We start from the raw sequence: 21,665 nt of genomic DNA, 5'->3' as shown, positions 1-21,665 counted from the left end.
GCCGAAGACCTTTCGTACCGGTTCCTAACACGAACCGGTACGAAAGCTCCTCACGAACCGGTACCAAATCTCCTCGCCCGCCAGAGCCCTTGAACCGGTGCAGATGACCCCATTGGTACCGGTTCGTAAGGGAACCGGTACCAATGGCTTAGATGGATGAGAGGTTTTCTACTAGTGCTTGAAGTGATCGGTAGCCGTATTCCATAATCCCACACGGATATTGCTGCAGACAAGCTCCATATATCAACTTATCAGTGATGATGATGATGATTGTTTGGATTGGACTGTGCTAGCGTGTATAACGCTTTGAGTAAGACAAACACCAGAATTGGTTTTCCTAACACGATTATCAAGTTCTGTTGGAAAGTTGAACATTGTTGTTGTTATGCGGTTGGTGGAAATAGACCGTATCTTCTTATGGACCACCGAGTACCGTAATAAAATGGTATTTTTATATAAAAAATCAACAAGAGGATAATCCTATATATCATCTTAACTTCACATCAAACCGAGAGCGAACGGGATCGACCTCGTCAGTGGCCATCCTTTTGGAGTTGAAAAACTACATGCCAATTTTGGTTTATTTTTGTTGAAAATTTCTGTAATTTTGTTTTACGTGTGCATGATTTTCTCAATACACAAGATTAAACAAGCGAAGCCATCTCAATCATATTTTAACTGATATATTTCTGTTGATAAAGAATATATTTTCAAAATGAAGCTATCTCGAATGATATGTTTCATGTTTGTAGTTAATTATTTCACATCGTGCATAATTTGAGTGTTACTTACAGATGATATCCAAACTTATTTTGAAAGAAAAATACTACTCGAGCTTTGTGATATAGTTTGCATACCTATACAAGCCGTCCTTGATCAAGGGACAATAATCCTACACGGCCTATACGGCTATACCTGAATGATGTAAAGGTCTCTTAAGATTTTCTCTAATATATACTTCATTTTGAATAAGGTTTTGTGTTCTTAATTCTAAAGCTTTGTAGTTTCAATATTTTGGTTTAGTTTTCAGCTACAATTTTGTAGCATGTTTTCTAAATCTTTTTAATATTTTGTCACCATGTCGCGGCACTTACTTTTTAAGTAAGAAGATGAATTATGTCATTTAGTTTCTTCAGACAATAATCACATGTTATCTTCAGGAATTTGAACACTTACTTGATAGATAACGTCAACTCCTAGTTTACCAAGAAATAACCACCAGAATTGGTTTTCATAACAGGACTATCATGGTATGTTGTAATGTTGAACATTATTTTTGTCATAGGGTTGGCGAAAATAGACAAAGCTGCCTTACGGACCACCGATCGCCTTGAGTAAATGCCATTTTTATATGAAAAACACGACCAGAGGACAACATTTTAGATCAACTTACCGCCACATCGAACCAGGAAGAAATAGGTCCGGCCTCGTTAGTGTTCTTCCTTTCGGAGCACAAAAAACTACATATCAATTTTATTGAGAGAGCTGAGAATAGTACCAAGTCTTCCTAGCACCCATCCACTGTGACTTCTCCAACCTATAAAAATACTCAGGAGCTGTAAAACCTGAATTAGCTTACAACTGTAACCATATCAGACCACCATAGTCAAACAATTGGATACTGATAAAACTCATGATCTCACCATATTGTTTGTACCACCAAAACACCAAGGGCCGAGGTTATATGCCCCCTCCAACCTTCTATAACCCCCCATGTGCTCCATGTCCCTTCACCACTTTCATACTACTTCTTTCTCTATTCTTGTTTGCTGCCTTTCGTGTTCTTGGCGTGCATTTATGTTCCCTTTTAACAAGCCTTCCTCGTTCTTGTTCTTCTTTCCTGAGATCGAAGAACGAACTGGACGTCTTAGTATTCTGTAAAAAGATTTAGCTTCGGTGGTTTATGCACACCATTGGCAACTGTCGTCTGCTGTTTCTCTCGTCCAAAGCCATCTTCTCGCATCAGGTTCAGGCGGCGCCATGACAACGGCCCAGAGCCCAGCGACCGCGGTGGCGGCGGCGGTGGCTGTGGAGAAGAGCAAGCACTGGGCTCCGCACGGCCCGGCGTTGACGGCCTGCCTCGTCAGCATCAACCTGCTCATGATCCTCCTCATCTTCTTCTACTTCTGGCGGTTCTTCTCCGGGAAGCGTGGTCCCTTGGCCCCCGGCGGCGCGGACGAGGAGGCGCCCTCGGCCGACACGTCACCGGCAGCCTCGCCGGGAGGGTCCAGGCGTCTTTGCGACCCCGACCATCCGGACATCGCGTCCTCCCTGCCCGTGACCGTCTTCGACTCCAGCAGCGACGCCGTCGGTGGGAAGGCAGCGCCGGAGTGCGCGGTGTGCATCGTGGAGTTCCGGGACGGCGACCAGGTGCGCCTCTTGCCTCGCTGCGGGCACCGGTTCCACGCTGCGTGCGTCGGCGCGTGGCTGCAGCTCCACTCCACGTGCCCGCTCTGCCGGGCCAGCGTCCTCGCCCCGCCACCCACCGCCGCCGAGCCCAAGAACGACGACCCCAAGGACGACGGCGGCGCGGAGTGCCCGGTGTGAGCTCTGAGCTGGGAAGATGAGATCCACGCCAATGCAGCGGCGATGAGGAGCACGTAACGGCAGACGGGCACAAGATTCTTTCCATCGGTGTCGCTGTCCTCGCGCGAAAGTCGGCGAGGTACGGCTGGCTTCGTCGTTCCTGTTTTCTTGCGTTGATTTCTTTTCATGTTTTGGCCTTTTGGGACTGGCGAGGTACGTAGTACATATTTAGATTAGTCTTCTTATATTTGATGATGCGCGCATGATTGGAATTGCAATATAGACTTGCGCCATGCATGCATGATAGAATTACTACCTGTAATTGAGGTTGTATGTAAATTAATGAAAATCATGATCGACGTTTTGGTGGGTGAATTTCTGGACCCTGTGTCTCCAGACTCCAGAGCCTAGACTGTCCGTGGTACATATATAGTCGCACGGGAAATTACCATACTTGAACTTGTAAATTAATCATTCAACTCCAAGGAGGGATATGTCTGAAGACACACTGCATAATGTGAGAATGAATAAAGGTAAGGTCCTGAACTTGTAGAATGTAATTACCATACTTGAACTTGTAAATTAATCATTCAACTCCAAGGATGGATGTGTCTGAAGACACACTGGGTAACTCCAAGAATGAGAAACAAGCGGGCTCAAACAGAACTTACGAGTTTTGTTTTAATCGGGAAAGGTCCGGATTCTCGAAGGACCTAGTAATTGTATTCATTCATGTTTGGGCAAGACAATACAAAGAGGTCCAATAGAAAATAGAAATTGCTTTCAAGACCTAAATTTACATAAGGCAGCCTGGAAACATAAAGAAGAAATGTGATCGAGTCCTTCTCCACCGCTAAGATGAGCTCCGCTCAACACCCTAGCCAGAATCGCCGTCACGAGGGACACACCACTTGGGATGGTAACTCCGAGGAACTGCAAGTTAAAGCAGCTAGATGGTCTTCGCATCAGCATCACGCCTAGAGGTTGTACATGATCCAAAAACATGCGGTTCAGGTCTTGAGGAGGGCCGTCCTTCGGCCATTAAGAGTAGGGGCGCCAAGACAGCTCCAAATGTCGCAATTCTCCTAGCGAGGATCTCCTAGTAACTCCTACATCACTAATTACGTGCAACACAGGTCTCAAATTGGGCCAAAACCTAGCATCTCCGGTGCCACCATCTCCACGGTGGCCACACATCGAAAGCTAGGTGACAAAATTATACATATCTGGGATGCAACCAAGCTTTATTAGAGGGGAGGTAGAGGTGTTAACGCTGATCACATTCGGCTCCATCCACTGGAGCCCACAAACTGCAACCACAACATCACCCATCAGTAGAAGTCGCTCGCTAGCTCTGGCGGTGAACTCCCTGATTGCGTCATGCCAGAACGCCACATGTGCAAACCTAGACCTAGGCCAGCCCTAAACCTAGCCCTATCGCTATTATCGTACATGTGGGAGAGGATTCCTCACCCTATCTTGAAGATGGGAACCACCGAACAAGAGAGAGACGAGCATGTCGATTCAGATCTTTAAGAGCAGAGAGAGAGGGGATAGAGAGATTGAGATAGAGAGAGAGAGAGAGAGAGATAGAGAGAGAGAGAGAGAGAGAGAGAGAGACGGTTAGAATGAGAGCAGTGGAGAGGAGTAAGAATCCCTTCTCAAGTCAAATCGATCACTTAACGTAGATGTGGGTACTAGAAAGAGGTGGGTTTTTTTCTGAGAGTATGTCAATGGCGTACCATGTCTTTATAGAAGGTGAAATTGCGGGTAGCATGAACTCCATAGTGAGGCTAGTCCAAAGACAACCACCCACGAGAACAACAGTAACAACAATGAGCAATTTGATGTACCATAGGAACACTAATAACACCGGGGCTCCTTTTTCATGATTATATATAGTAAGGAGAGGGAAAGAGATGATGCATTATCCAGTGCAAAATCTGAACGAGCGAAATCGCTGAAGTGCACAATCACTCGGAATGTTTCCAAACCACTGACCTTTCCACAAATCTACAGTACATAGTACCAACTGGCCACACACACCTATAATCGCACTTGCCACACATTTGCTTGCTAGCTGCCAGCTCCATGGACGTGGATGGGTGGTCCATGGAGTCGCTGCAGTGCACGCAACAGTAGAGTCACTAGCAAGAGATTTTACATGCATCGTGTCCCTCAGGTTAGGTCACGCACGTTTCCTATGGTGGTCTGTTGCTGCTTCATCCGTGCACATGTAGTGTCACAGTCACAGATAAGCCTCCATCGGGGATTCACAGCTAACGCCTCCCTTGCTACGCGCCGAACCTAGCTAGCATCTTTCCACCATGCTTCCAAAAATTAGAGTAGACAGGAGCGGTGGCGAGCTGAATACAAAACTATGTTTCCGATCCATCCGATTACGTCGTCGATGTCCTGGTCAGTTATACCGTCCTCAGAACATACCGATTTCGTCCGACACCCGTGCCAATCCTGATGCGCGCGCGGCCTGGAGATGCCGGCAACCAACACCACGTCGGATCGGTGTCGCGGGCATCCTAGTTAATGACCAGCAGGGGGTGTTTCTAGGCGTCACGCTCCGCCGCTGGTTCTCGACCTGTGACGGCTCGCCTCCCTGCGCCGGTGTTGATCGCGGGCTTGATCGCTTCACTAATGGCGTGCCGGCGGGGAACAAGGAGTTCATGAAGTGCCGATTGGCGAACGACAGCGGTGCCGTCATCGAGGTTGACAACGTCGAGCACGTCCAGCGGCTTCTCGTCTTCCCTCCATGATACAGCATCCTTGATGGTGGCGATGGGCCGAACAGCGGCGTGGATGGCCTTAAGTGGAGAGCCTTCGACACTAGTAGATCTACACGTACTACTAGGAAAATGCCTATAGGCACACACAGTTACCGCTGGTGCATGGGCATAGTGGTATGCCGGTACTATTTATCGCCAACACACAACGTGTGTCAGGGATAATGATCGACTAGGTTCGGGCTAGATGAAAATGGAAGCAAATCTAACCGCCAACGCACCACCATATTATATCGGTGCGCTGGGGTAATTTGGTTACCACTGGCGCACCAATATGGTGGTGTGCCGGCGCTAAGTTTTGCTGTCATTTTTGCTCCACACCCCCTCTACCCGTGGATCGCCTTTTCAGTTTTAAAAAAAAATGATAGAACATTCTAAAAATAAAATCTTTCAAGATTCCCGTGTGTTATGTCATTTAGTTTTAATGAAAATTGAAAAACATGAATTTCGATATATTATGCAGAATGATGTCATGTTTCGGTAAAACTAGATTTCTGGTTGCATACGACATCCGACGAAAAACTTTTTTATATCAAAATGTATATGCGCGAAATTTTCTATCCTATTTCAACCACCTATGATCGTTTAGACAATTTTTGGATTCGTCAAATTTAAAATCAAAACAAGACTTTTTCAAGTTTTAAATTTTGATTAAAAAAATAAAAAATTTACCCCCGACGCACGGGCATTATGGTGCACCGACGGTAACCTTAGGTATATAAGTTGAAACAAGCACATCCTCCTCTTCCCCTTCCTCATTTTTCCCTCTTCTCCTCTCATCCTCTTCCTCTCTTCCTCTTCCTGTTCCTACTCTTCCTCTTCCTACTCTCCTCTTCCTCTTCTCCTCTTCCTGCCATGATGTTGCGCCTCGAGCTCTGCCGACCACAACACCTCGTCCTTGGCCTCGAACTCCACTGACCAAGAGCCACCGCCACCGCCTCCTCCACCCCCTCGGCCTCGAGCTCTGATGACCACGCCGCCTCTCCTCCTTGGCCTCGAGCTACGACGACCACGCCACCTCGGCCTCCTCCTTGGCATTGAGCTCCGACGACCACGCTGCCGACACACCGACTCGAGCTACTCCTCGGCCTCAAGATCCAGATTTGTGCAAAATTGCTTTCCTATTTTGAATGTAGGAGGCTTCTTGTAAAAGCATCCCCGCAAGGCTTTTTTTTTATTTCCTAGAATAACTTACTGCCGGCGCACTAAGCAGGTGCGACAGGGATAACTCGTGTTACCGTCGGCGCACCAGCTGGTGCGCCGGTGGTATGCCATTACCACCGACATGTTCCCACCGACAGTAGCCATTTTTGGTGCGCCGACAATAAGGCTTTCCCTAGTATTGCTAGTGTTTTAGTTCGGTTAAACTTCAAGTAAAACTGTTTTGAAAATCATAATGCTTAAGTGAAAGCAGCATGAAAGCTGCGACCATCAACTTTGCCGCTTCTGTGGTCAGATTCTCCTAGGGCACCGTGTGGGACCGGATGCCACGACCATCATCTGAGTTGCCGCCGCAGACTTTGTCCCTTTAGTGAACTCCTTGAAGTCGAGGCAAAAGGTTTTTGTCCATTTGCTACTGTACCTCGACCCCCCCCCCCCTCAGCGCTCGCCGGTGCTCTGCCTTCGCGTGCACCTGTTCCTTGTCCAAGGCCTCGAGAGCCATGGCCTCCACCTCCTCTCCTGTCCCCTCGACGTACAGCCAGAACCGTTCCTCGGGGGCCTTGGCAGCGACATATGCAACGGTTTCCTCCACCTCGATCGCCTCCGAGATGGCGATCGTCGCCGCGTTGGCGTTGTTGGGTAGGGCACACGTGCCATCGCGCTGATTCTTAGCCACGTAGCGTTGTGGTTGCCCACAGATATTATGATGCGGGCTAAGCCCGAGGGTGTGTCCAATCTTCACGGTTTGACCCCGGTGAGTGTGATTGCGGAGGGGGATTCGCGGGGAAGTGGATGAACGCGAAGAACACGATACAAACACACGCACACAACACAATCGGTTTGTTCTCGTTGGCCCGAACCACCAACTCGATAGAAGTTGCAAGGAAAAGACCTTTCGGTAGAAGTCCCGCAAAAAGATCGACGAATCGAAGATCCTATGAATCTAGAAGGGTGAAAAGACCAAAATCAATAGAAGTGCAAGCAAAAGACCCAAAGGTAGAAGTGCAAGCAAAAGATCAAGATTGGTAGAAGTCACCAAAGAGATACAATAGGATTCGATAAGGAGCTCTGGTGGTACAATAGAAATTAATCTAAGGTGGGGGTTTCCCAAATCCACAAAGGGATAATAGAGGCATAAGCCAATTCATCTAAACATCATCTCTCCCTCATGAAGGTGGGGGTAGGTGTCTATTTATAGGCAAGGGGATGAAGGGGTAAGTTACAAGCCAAAGGGGGCTGAGATCTGGCTGAGGTTCCATGGGGCGGAAGTTCCGGCCGTCCTGGGCGGAAGTTCCGGTCCTGGGCGGAAGTTCCGGCCATCAGGGGCGGAAGTTCCAGCCGCAGCTCTTCAGCATGAGCATCTTCAGTCTTGGATGGAATCTGGGCGGAAGTTCCGGCTATTTCGGGTGGAAGTTCCGGCCTGGAGCGTCCAGCTCCTCTTTCTCCTTCTCTTCCATGCTTCCATGACATCGGCCTTGCGTCCTCGGGTCTCCATGGCATCCTCTCTTCTCCCCGTGCTTGTCGTCGAGTTCCTATCATCAAGATATGACAGGGTATGAAGTAGTATATCATCCCAAATAGGCGATTCGAGGCACGCGTAAAGGAGAAGATTCATCTTAGCGTGCCGTCTTGGCGATGAAGCACATGATGCGATGAAGACCGAAGGTCGCCCCGTATCATCTCCCCCTACTTGAAAAAGAGTCGTCCTCGACGATAAATCTTCATGAACGTGTAGAGGAGGTAGATGACACCAACGCTTGAATGTCGCTTCACTCGTCAAGAACCCTATGAATAGCACAAGAAAAGCCAAACAACACTCAAAGCATAGCCAATGTTCCACGGGTTTAGTAAGAGCGCGCAAGTAGAAGGAGGTCACCTTAGCATAATGTCGGTGTGCTCTCATTGAGAGATCTTGTGTAGTAGATATATGGGGTTGAACCCATTCGTTGATGCTCATCCACAAGTCACTTGTACCTTCTGATACGTCTCCAACGTATCTATAATTTCTTATGTTCCATGCTACTTTTATGATGATACACACATGCTTTATAAACACTTTATGTCGTTATTATGCATTTTCCGGAACTAACCGATTGACGAAACCCGAGAAAACCTTCCAGAGCCGCCATCGCGAAACTCCAATTCGGGGGACAGAAGTCTCTGTTCCGGCACCCTGCCGGGACGAGGAATTGCCCCCGGAAGCCATCTCCACCGCCATCTTCACCGCCATCTTCACCGTCATCGCTGCCTCCATGATGAGGAGAGAGTAATTCAACCCCGGGGCTGAGGGCTCCGCTGTAGCTATGTGGTTCATCTCTCTCTTTGTGATCTAGTTGAATATCATCTATGTGCTACTCTAGTGATGTTATTAAAGTAGTCTATTCCTCCTCCATGATGTAATGTTTACAGTGTGTGCATCATGTTGTACTTGGTATAAGCTATGATTGTGATATCTTGTAGATTATGAAGTTAACTATTACTATGATAGTATTGATGTGATCTATTCCCCCTTTCATAGTCTGTCGGTGACGGTGTGCATGCTATGTTATTACTCGGTCTAAATTGCAATGGTCTATTATGCACCCTAAAGGTTACTTAAATATGAATATCGAATGTTGTGGAGCTTGTTAACTCCGGCATTGAGGTGCTCTAGTAGCCCTACACAATTAATGGTGTTCATCATCCAACAAGAGAGTGTAGAGTGGTTTTATTATGTGATCAATGTTGAGAGTGTCCACAAGTGAAAGTATGATCCCTAGTCCTTGTTCTCGAATAGAAAAGCTACACCACAAAGATTCCTATCTCCCACGTCAACTGCACGCCAGCAAGCATTTTCTGGCACCGTTGTCACTGTTTGTTTACTGTTCCACTGCATGTTTACTCGCTGCCATATTTTATTCAGATTGCTATTACCACTCATATACATCCATATTACTTGCATTTTACTATCTATTCGCCGAACTAGTGCACCCATACATCTGACAAGTGTATTGGGTGTGTTGGGGACACAAGAGACTTCTTGTATCGTGATTGCAGGGTTGCTTGAGAGGGATATCTTTGACCTCTTCCTCCCTGAGTTCGATAAACCTTGGGTGATCCACTTAAGGGAAAACTTGCTGCTGTTCTACAAACATCTGCTCTTGGAGGCCCAACACTGTCTACAGGAAAAGAAGCGTGAGTAGACATCAAGCTATTTTCTGGCGCCGTTGCTGGGGAGGAAAGGTAAAAGGCACTCACACTCCGATCCCAGGTAACTAAGCTATTTTCTGGCGCCGTTGTAAGTGCTCGAAGCAATTTCATTTAGATCCTGCAATTGCATCTTTTTGTTTCTTGTTTTTATTTTTCACTAGTTAGGCATAATGGAAAACAATAGTGAGATTTTTAATCTATTTCCTGAGCTAAGACATGGATTGTTTGATGCGAAAATTAAAAAACCTATGGAACCTTATTTGCATGCTAGTAGCAATAATATTAGTATGAACGCTTTGAACACCATTGTTGCTAATGATATGGAAAATTCTAAGCTTTGGGAAGCTAGTTTTGATGAGCATGATATTTTTAGTCCCCCAAGCATGGAGGAGAAAATTTTCTTTGATGATATTTTGCCTCCTATTTATGATGATTATAATGATAGTGGTCTTTTGGTGCCGCCTACTATGGAGGATAAGTTTAATTATGATTACAATATGCCTCCTATATTTGATGATGAGAATAATAATGATAGCTACTTTGTTGAATTTTCTCCCACTATTACTAATAAAATTGATTATACTTATGTGGAGAGTAATGATACTTTTATGCATGTAGCTCATGATAAGAATGCTTCATGTGATAGTTATATTATTGAGTTTGTTCATGATGCTACTGACAATATTTATGAGAGAGTAAAATATGGTTGTAGAAATTTTCATGTTACTTAAACACCTCTCTATATGCTGAAATTTTTGAAGTTACACTTGTTTTATCTTTCTATGCTTGTTGCATTATGCTTCATGAATTTGTTTATTTACAAGATTCCTTTTCATAGGAAGTGGGTTAGGCTTAAATTTGTTTTCAATTTGCTTCTTGATGCTCTCTTTTGCTTCAACTACTATTTCTTGCGAGTGCATCATTGAAATTGCTGAGCCCATCTTAATGGCTATAAAGAAAGCACTTCTTGGGAGATAACCCATGTTTTTATTTTACTACAGCAATTTTGTTTTATATTTGAGTCTTGGAAGTTGTTACTACTGTAGCAACCTCTCCTTATCTTTATTTTATTGCATTGTTGTGCCAAGTAAAGTCTTTGATAGTAAGGTTGCTACTAGATTTGGATTACTGCGCAGAAACAGATTTCTTGCTGTCACGAATTTGGGCAGTGTTCTCTGTAGGCAACTCAGAAAAATCTGCTAGTTTACGTGCGTGATCCGCAGATATGTACGCAACTTTCATTCAATTTGAGCATTTTCATCTGAGCAAGTCTGGTGCCTCTAAAAAATTCGTCTTTACGGACTGTTCTGTTTTGACAGATTCTGCCTTTTATTTCGCATTGCCTCTTTTGCTGTGTTGGATGGATTTCTTTGTTCCATTAACCTTCAGAAGCTTTGGGTAATGTCCAGAAGTGTTAAGAATGATTGTGTCACCTCTGAACATGTGAATTTTTGATTATGCACTAACCCTCTAATGAGTTTGTTTTGAGTTTGGTGTGGAGGAAGTTTTCAAGGATCAAGAGAGGAGGATGATACAATATGATCAAGGAGAGTGAAAGCTCTAAGCTTGGGGATGCCCCCGGTGGTTCATCCTTGCATATTTCAAGAAGACTCAAGCATCTAAGCTTGGGGATGCCCAAGGCATCCCCTTCTTCATCGACAAATTATCAGGTTCCTCTAGTGAAACTATATTTTTATTCTATCACATCTTATGTGCTTTACTTGGAGCGTCTGTGTGCTTTTATTTTCGTTTTTGTTATTTTCATTCTCTGAATAAATGCTTGTGTGGGAGAGAGACACGCTCCGCTGGTTCATATGAACACATGTGTTCTTAGCTTTTAATGTTCATGGCGAAGGTTGAAACTGCTTCGTTCATTGTTATATGGTTGGAAACAGAAAATGCTACATGTGGTAATTGGTATGATGTCTTGAATAACTTGATACTTGGCAATTGTTGTGCTCATATAGACTATGTTTAAGCTCTTGCATCATATACTTTGCACCTATTAGTGAAGAAATACATAGAGCTTGTTAAAATTTGGTTTGCATGATTGGTCTCTCTAAGGTCAAGATATTTTCTGGTAAAGGTGTTTGAACAACAAGGAAGACAGTGTAGAGTCTTATAATGCTTGCAATATGTTCTTATGTGAGTTTTTCTGTACCGGTTCATACTTGTGTTTTCTTCAAACAACCTTGCTAGCCTAAGCCTTGTATTGAGAGGGATTACTTCTCGTGCATCCAAATCCTTGAGCCAAAAACTATGCCATTTGTGTACACCATACCTACCTACTACATGGTATTTTCTGCCATTCCAAAGTAAAGTGCTTGAGTGCTACCTTTAAACAATTCAAAAGTTATTACCTCTTATTTGTGTCAATGTTTTATAGCTCATGATGAAGTATGTGGTGTTTATCTTTCAATCTTGTTGGGCAACTTTCACCAATGGACTAGTGGCTTCATCTGCTTATCCAATAATTTTGCAAAAAGAGCTGGCAATGGGATTCCCAGTCCCAAATTAATTAACCTTCATAATTTTACAAAAAAATAGACACTCCTCCATGGTATGTGATTGTTGGACGGCACCCGAGGATTCGGTTAGCCATGGCTTGAGAAAGCAAAGGTGGGGAGGAGTGTCATCTAAATAAAACTAAAATAAAAAGGCACTCCTTCATGGTATGAGATTGTTGGCAGGCACCCGAGGATTCGGTTAGCCATGGTTTGTGAAAGAAAAGGTTGGAAGGAGTGCCACCCAAAAATAAAAATGTTTCATGGGAGCCGCTCTTTGAAGGTTTGTCTGGCAAGGGGGTTAGAGTGCCCATTACCATTCGTTGACAACAACAAACACCTCTCAAAACTTTACTTTTATGCTCTCTCTATGTTTTCAGAATAAAAGCTCTAGCACAAATATAGCAATCAATGCTTCCCTCTGCGAAGGGCCATTCTTCTACTTTTTATGTTGAGTCAGTTTACCTATTTCCTTCCACCTTAGAAGCAAACACTTGTGTTAACTGTGCATTGATTCTTACATACTTGCATATTTTCATTCATCATATTACTCTGTATTGACAATTATCCATGAGATATGTATGTTACAAGTTGAAACCAACCGCTGAAACTTAATCTTCCTTTGTGTTGCTTCAATGCCTTTATTTAGAATCTATTGCTTTATGAGTTAACTCTTATGCAAGACTTATTGATGCTTGTCTTGAAAGTACTATTCATGAAAAGTCTTTGCTATATCATTCAGTTGTTTAATCATTGTCTTTACCATTGCTTTGAATCGCTGCATTCATCTCATATGCTTTACAATAGTATGATCGAGATTATGTTGGTAGCATGTCACTTCAGAAATTATTCTTTTATCATTTACCTACTCGAGGACGAGTAGGAACTAAGCTTGGGGATGCTGATACGTCTCCAACGTATCTATAATTTCTTATGTTCCATGCTACTTTTATGATGATACACACATCTTTTATAAACACTTTATGTCATTATTATGCATTTTCCGGAACTAACCGATTGACGAAACCCGAGAAAACCTTCCAGAGCCGCCGCCATCGCGAAACTCCAATTCGGGGGACAGAAGTCTCTGTTTCGGCACCCTGCCGGGACGGGGAATTGCCCCCGGAAGCCATCCCCACCGCCATCTTCACCGCCATCTTCACCGTCATCGCTGCCTCCATGATGAGGAGGGAGTAATTCACCCCCGGGGCTGAGGGCTCCGCTGTAGCTATGTGGTTCATCTCTCTCTCTTTGCGATCTAGTTGAATATCATCTATGTGCTACTCTAGTGATGTTATTAAAGTAGTCTATTTCTCCTCCATGATGTAATGTTGACAGTGTGTGCATCATGTAGTACTTGGTATAAGCTATGATTGTGATCTCTTGTAGATTATGAAGTTAACTATTACTATGATAGTATTGATGTGATCTATTCCCCCTTTCATAGTCTGTCGGTGACGGTGTGCATGCTATGTTATTACTCGGTCTAAATTGCAATGGTCTATTATGCACCCTAAAGGTTACTTAAATATGAATATCGAATGTTGTGGAGCTTGTTAACTCCGGCATTGAGGTGCTCTAGTAGCCCTACACAATTAATGGTGTTCATCATCCAACAAGAGAGTGTAGAGTGGTTTTATTATGTGATCAATGTTGAGAGTGTCCACTAGTGAAAGTATGATCCCTAGGCCTTGTTCCCGAATAGAAAAGCTACACCACAAAGATTCCTATCTCCCACGTCAACTGCACGCCAGCAAGCATTTTCTGGCGCCGTTGTCACTGTTTGTTTACTGTTCCACTGCATGTTTACTCGCTGCCATATTTTATTCAGATTTCTATTACCACTCATATACATCCATATTACTTGCATTTTACTATCTCTTCGCCGAACTAGTGCACCCATACATCTGACAAGTGTATTGGGTGTGTTGGGGACTGCTGCGCGTGGTTGACGTATGTCTTTTCCGTTCAACACGCGTCTGTTGGGAACCCCAAGAGGAAGGCGTGATGCGTACAGCAGTAAGTTTTCCCTCAGTAAGAAACCAAGGTTTATCGAACCAGTAGGAGCCAAGAAGCACGTTGAAGGTTGAAGGCGGCGAGATGTAGTGCGGCGCAACACCAGGGATTCCGGCACCAACGTGGAACCTGCACAACACAACCAAAGTACTTTGCCCCAACGAAACAGTGAGGTTGTCAATCTCACCGGCTTGCTGTAACAAAGGATTAGATGTATAGTGTGGATGATGATTGTTTGCAGAGAACAGTGGAACAAGTATTGCAGTAGATTGTATTCGATGTAAAAGAATAGGACAGGGGTCCACAGTTCACTAGTGGTGTCTCTCCCATAAGATAAATAGCATGTTGGGTGAACAAATTACAGTTGGGCAATTGACAAATAGAGAGGGCATGACAATGCACATACATGATATGATGAGTATTGTGAGATTTAATTGGGCATTACGACAAAGTACATAGACCGCTATCCAGCATGCATCTATGCCTAAAAAGTCCACCTTCAGGTTATCATCCGAACCCCTTCCAGTATTAAGTTGAAAACAACAGACAATTGCATTAAGTATGGTGTGTAATGTAATCAATAACTACATCCTCGGACATAGCATCAATGTTTTATCCCTAGTGGCAACAGCACATCCACAACCTTAGAACTTTCTGTCACTGTCCCAGATTTAATGGAGGCATGAACCCACTATCGAGCATAAATACTCGCTCTTGGAGTTAAGAGTAAAAACTTGGCCAGAACCTCTACTAATAACGGAGAGCATGCAAGATCATAAACAACACATAGGTAATAGATTGATAATCAACATAACATAGTATTCTCTATCCATCGGATCCCAACAAACACAACATATAGCATTACAGATAGATGATCTTGATCATGTTAGGCAGCTCACAAGACCCGACAATGAAGCACAATTAGGAGAAGTCGACCATCTAGCTACTGCTATGGACCCATAGTCCAGGGGTGAACTACTCACTCATCACTCCGGAGGCGACCATGGCGGTGAAGAGTCCTCCGGGAGATGATTCCCCTCTCCGGCAGGGTGCCGGAGGCGATCTCCTGAATCCCCCGAGATGGGATTGGCGGCGGCGGCGTCTCTGGAAGGTTTTCCGTATCGTGGCTCTCGGTACTGGAGGTTTCGCGACGAAGACTATATGTAGGCGGAAGGGCAGGTCAGGGGGCCACACGAGGGCCCCACACGCTAGGGCCGCGCGGCCCCCCCTGGGGCGTGCCGCCCTAGTGTGGCGGCGCCCCGTGGCCCCACTTCGTCTTCCCTTCAGTCTTCAGGAAGCTTCATGGCAAAATAGGCCCCTGGGCGTTGATTTCGTCCAATTCCGAGAATATTTCCTTACTAGGATTTCTGAAACCAAAAACAGCAGAAAACAGCAACTGGCTCTTCGGCATCTCGTTAATAGGTTAGTGCCAGAAAATGCATAAATATGACATAAAGTATGCATAAAACATGTAGATATCATCAATAATGTGGCATGGAACATAAGAAATTATCGATACGTCGGAGACGTATCAGCATCCCCAAGCTTAGTTTCTGCTCGTCCCGAGGTGTAAACGATAACAAAGATAATTTCTGGAGTGACATGCCATCATAACCTTGATCATACTATTGTAAGCATATGTAATGAATGCAGCGATCAAAACAATGGTAAATGACATGAGTAAACAAATGAATCATATAGCAAAGACTTTTCATGAATAGTACTTCAAGACAAGCATAAATAAGTCTTGCATAAGAGTTAACTCATAAAGCAACAATTCAAAGTAAAGGTATTGAAGCAACACAAAGGAAGATGAAGTTTCAGCGGTTGCTTTCAACTTGTAACATGTATATCTCATGGATATTGTCAATGTAAAGTAATATAACAAGTGCAATATGCAAGTATGTAGGAATCAATGCACAGTTCACACAAGTGTTTGCTTCTTGAGGTGGAGAGAAATAGGTGAACTGACTCAACAATAAAAGTAAAAGAAAGGCCCTTCGCAGAGGGAAGCATTGATTGCTATATTTGTGCTAGAGCTTTGTTTTTGAAAACAAGAAACAATTTTGTCAACGGTAGTAATAAAGCATATGTGTTATGTAAATTATATCCTACAAGTTGCAAGCCTCATGCATAGTATACTAATAGTGCCCGCACCTTGTCCTAATTAGCTCGGATTACCGGGATTATCATTGCAATGCATATGTTTTAACCAAGTGTCACAAAGGGGTACCTCTATGCCGCCTGTACAAAGGTCTAAGGAGAAAGCTCGCATTGGATTTCTCGCTATTGATTATTCTCAACTTAGACATCCATACCGGGACAACATAGACAACAGATAATGGACTCCTCTTTTATGCATAAGCATGTAGCAACAATTAATTTTCTCATATGAGATTGAGGATATTTGTCCAAAACTGAAACTTCCACCATGGATCATGGCTTTAGTTAGCGGCCCAATGTTCTTCTCTAACATTATGCATGCTCTAACCATTAAATGAGTGGTAAATCTCCCTTACTTCAGACAAGACGGACATGCATAACAACCCACATGATATTCAACAAAGAGTAGTTGATGGCGTCCCCAGGAACATGGTTATCGCTCAACAAGCAACTTAATAAGAGATAAAGTGCATAAGTACATATTCAATACCACAATAGTTTTTAGGCTATTTGTCCCATGAGCTATATATTGCAAAGGTAGAGGATAGAAATTTAAAGGTAGCACTCAAGCAATTTACTTTGGAATGGCGGAGAAATACCATATAGTAGGTAGGTATGGTGGACACAAATGGCATAGTGGTTGGCTCAAGGATTTGGATGCATGAGAAGTATTCCCTCTCGATACAAGGTTTAGGCTAGCAAGGTTTATTTGAAACAAACACAAGGATGAACCGGTGCAGCAAAACTCACATAAAAGACATATTGTAAACATTATAAGACTCTACACCGTCTTCCTTGTTGTTTAAACTCAATACTAGAAATTATCTAGACCTTAGAGAGACCAATTATGCAAACCAAATTTTAGCAAGCTCTATGTATTTCTTCATTAATAAGTGCAAAGTATATGATGCAAGAGCTTAAACATGAGCACAACAATTGCCAAGTATCACATTATCCAAGACATTTTAGCAATTACTACATGTAGCATTTCCCGATTCCAACCATATAACAATTTAACGAAGAAGATTCAACCTTCGCCATGAATACTATGAGTAAAGCCTAAGGACATATTTGTCCATATGCAACAGCGGAGCGTGTCTCTCTCTCACACAAAGAATGCTAGGATCCATTTTATTCAAACAAAACAAAAACAAAAAACAAACCAACGCTCCAAGCAAAGTACATAAGATGTGATGGAATAAAAATATAATTTCACTAGAGGAACCTGATAATGTTGTCGATGAAGAAGGGGATGCCTTGGGCATCCCCAAGCTTAGACGCTTGAGTCTTCTTGATATATGCAGGGGTGAACCACCGGGGCATCCCCAAGCTTAGAGCTTTCACTCTCCTTGATCATGTTGTATCATCTCCCTCTCTTGATCCTTGAAAACTTCCTCCACACCAAACTCAAAACAACTCATTAGAGGGTTAGTGCACAATCAAAATTTACATGTTCAGAGGTTACACAATCATTCTTAACACTTCTGGACATTGCACAAAGCTACTAAAAGTCAATGGAATCGAAAAATCCATCAAGCATAGCAAAACAGGCAATGCGAAATAAAAAGGCAGAATCTGTCAAAACAGAACAGCTCGTAAAGACGAATTTCTAAGAGGCACCAGACTTGCTCAAATGAAAATGCTCAAATTGAATGAAAGTTGCGTACATATCTGAGGATCACTCACGTAAATTGGCATAATTTTCTGAGTTACCTACAGAGAATTAGGCCCAGATTCGTGACAGCAAAGAAATCTGTTTCTGTGCAGTAATCCAAATCTAGTATGAACCTTACTATCAACGACTTTACTTGGCACAACAATGCAAAAAACTAAGATAAGGAGAGGTTGCTACAGTAGTAACAACTTCCAAGACTCAAATATAAAATAAAGGTGCTGTAGTAAAATAAACACATGGGTTATCTCCCAAGAAGTGCTTTCTTTATAGCCATTAAGATGGGCTCAGTAATTTCAATGATGCACTCACAAGAAATAAGAGTTGAAGCAAAAGAGAGCATCAAAAAGCAAATTCAAAACAAGTTTAAGCCTAACCCATTTCCAATGAAAAGGAATCTTGTAAATAAACAAATTCATGAAGAACAAAGTGACAAGCATAGGAAGGCAACACAAGCTCAACTTCAAGATTCTCAACATAAAGAGGGGAAACTTAATATTATTAAGATGCATATAACCATGTTTCCCTCTCTCATAATAACTTTCAGTAACATCATGAACAAAGTCAACGATATAACTATCACATAAAGCATTCTTATCATGAGTTTCATGCATAAAATAATTTCTACTCCCAACATAAGCATAGTCATTCTTATTAATTGTAGTGGGAGCAAATTCAACAGGGTAGCTATCATTATCACCATAATCATCAAATATAGGAGGCATTGTATAATCATAATTAACTTTATCCTCCATAGTAGGTGGCACCAAAATACCACTATCATCATAAATGGGAGGCAAAGTGTCATCAAAGTAAATTTTCTCCTCCATGCTTGGGGGACTAAAAATATCATGCTCATCAAAACCAGCTTCCCCAAGCTTAAATTCTTCCATAGCATTAGCAATAATAGTGTTCAAAGCATTCATACTAATAACATTGCCATTAGCACACGTATAAAGTTCCATAGGTTTTTTAATTTTCTCTTCAAACACCTCATGTCCTAACTCAAGATAAATACTATAAAGATCTCTAATATTTTTGTTGTTTTCCATTAAGCCTAACTAGTGAAATAAAAACATGCATGGAATTGAGTAAAGTAAAACAAGTAACTAATTTTTTTGTTTTTGATATAAATAAAGCAAACAAAGCAGTAAATAAAATAAAGTAAAGCAAGACAAAAACAAAGTAAAGAGATTGGAAGTGGAGACTCCCCTTGCAGCGTGTCTTGATCTCCCCGGCAACGGCGCCAGAAAATCTTCTTGCTGCGCGTGGTTGACGTATGTCTTTTCCGTTCAACACGCGTCTGTTGGGAACCCCAAGAGGAAGGCGTGATGCGTACAGCAGTAAGTTTTCCCTCAGTAAGAAACCAAGGTTTATCGAACCAGTAGGAGCCAAGAAGCACGTTGAAGGTTGAAGGCGGCGAGATGTAGTGCGGCGCAACACCAGGGATTCCGGCGCCAACGTGGAACCTGCACAACACAACCAAAGTACTTTGCCCCAACGAAACAGCGAGGTTGTCAATCTCACCGGCTTGCTGTAACAAAGGATTAGATGTATAGTGTGGATGATGATTGTTTGCAGAGAACAGTAGAACAAGTATTGCAGTAGATTGTATTCGATGTAAAAGAATAGGACCGGGGTCCACAGTTCACTAGTGGTGTCTCTCCCATAAGATAAATAGCATGTTGGGTGAACAAATTACAGTTGGGCAATTGACAAATAGAGAGGGCATGACAATGCACATACATGATATGATGAGTATTGTGAGATTTAATTGGGCATTACGACAAAGTACATAGACCGCTATCCAGCATGCATCTATGCCTAAAAAGTCCACCTTCAGGTTATCATCCGAACCCCTTCCAGTATTAAGTTGAAAACAACAGACAATTGCATTAAGTATGGTGCGTAATGTAATCAATAACTACATCCTCAGACATAGCATCAATGTTTTATCCCTAGTGGCAACAGCACATCCACAACCTTAGAACTTTCTGTCACTGTCCCAGATTTAATGGAGGCATGAACCCACTATCGAGCATAAATACTCCCTCTTGGAGTTAAGAGTAAAAACTTGGCCAGAGCCTCTACTAATAACGGAGAGCATGCAAGATCATAAACAACACATAGGTAATAGATTGATAATCAACATAACATAGTATTCTCTATCCATCAGATCCCAACAAACACAACATATAGCATTACAGATAAATGATCTTGATCATGTTAGGCAGCTCACAAGACCCGACAATGAAGCACAATTAGGAGAAGACGACCATCTAGCTACTACTATGGACCCATAGTCCAGGGGTGAACTACTCACTCATCACTCCGGAGGCGACCATGGCGGTGAAGAGTCCTCCAGGAGATGATTCCCCTCTCCGGCAGGGTGCCGGAGGCGATCTCCTGAATCCCCCGAGATGGGATTGGCGGCGGCGGCATCTCTGGAAGGTTTTCCGTATCGTGGCTCTCGGTACTGCGGGTTTCGCGACGAAGACTATATGTAGGCGGAAGGGCAGGTCAGGGGGCCACACGGGGGCCCCACACGCTAGGGCAGCGCGGCCCCCCCTGGGCCGCGCCGCCCTAGTGTGGCGGCGCCCCGTGGCCCCACTTCGTCTTCCCTTCGGTCTTCTGGAAGCTTCGTGGCAAAATAGGCCCCTGGGCGTTGATTTCGTCCAATTCCGAGAATATTTCCTTACTAGGATTTCTGAAACCAAAAACAGCAGAAAACAAAGAATCGGCTCTTCGGCATCTCGTTAATAGGTTAGTGCCGGAAAATGCATAAATATGACATAAAGTATGCATAAAACATGTAGATATCATCAATAATGTGGCATGGAACATAAGAAATTATCGATACGTCGGAGACGTATCAGGGACACAAGAGACTTCTTGTATCGTGATTGCAGGGTTGCTTGAGAGGGATATCTTTGACCTCTTCCTCCCTGAGTTCGATAAACCTTGGGTGATCCACTTAAGGGAAAACTTGCTGCTGTTCTACAAACCTCTGCTCTTGGAGGCCCAACACTGTCTAAAGGAAAAGAAGCGTGAGTAGACATCACCTTCACACAACAAAGACCAAGCAATGTATATGTGTGCGTGATAGAGGAGCATATCATCAATGACATGTCCATTCATGTTCACAACACCGTTAGCACAACACAAATTTATTAAGAATAATGCATGTGCAAGGTCAATGTGTACGAACTCCATATGAACATCTTCTAAATGTGGGAACACAAAAACTCCAAATTGTGAGACGACCATGGTGTCCATCTCATGTATAAACTCATGTGCATTATTGCACTCAAGGCATCGGAAAGAGAAATTGTTCAACATCCTTGAAGCAATAAGGGGAGAATTTGGCAAAAACACATACGGAAAAGTGTCTGAAATATCATCAACATGTGTGCACACAAACCATTGGAAAGAGAAATTGGTCCTCATATTTGGTGCAACACACAACATATCATCCAAAAAGTTCATCAAGGAAACATTTGCACAACCGTGCGTGCCAACAAACCAAAGGAAAGAGAAATTGCTCAACTTGTTTGAGGCAACACCAACGGTACAAATCACATCATCATGCTTGCAAAAGAACCAAGAGAAAGAGAAATTGTTCGACATGTTCAATGC

The 21,665-nt window shown here is 43.4% G+C and overlaps 1 protein-coding gene across 1 annotated transcript; it reads left to right on the top strand.

The window, feature by feature from the left end:
- Positions 1-1,593: 1,593 nt before the first annotated feature.
- On the top strand, positions 1,594-2,901 carry LOC127317395 (RING-H2 finger protein ATL2). The gene has a single exon (XM_051347959.2). It carries the CDS (start codon positions 1,981-1,983, stop codon positions 2,545-2,547), a length of 567 nt encoding a protein of 188 aa, XP_051203919.1. The 5' UTR covers positions 1,594-1,980; the 3' UTR covers positions 2,548-2,901.
- The last annotated feature ends 18,764 nt before the right edge of the window (positions 2,902-21,665 follow it).

The sequence above is a fragment of the Lolium perenne genome, chromosome 1 (assembly GCF_019359855.2).
Source record: "Lolium perenne isolate Kyuss_39 chromosome 1, Kyuss_2.0, whole genome shotgun sequence".
NCBI classification, from domain to species: domain Eukaryota; kingdom Viridiplantae; phylum Streptophyta; class Magnoliopsida; order Poales; family Poaceae; genus Lolium; species Lolium perenne.
The sequence above is the reverse complement of the archived record's forward strand: the minus strand, read 5'-3'. Positions and strand labels throughout refer to the sequence as shown.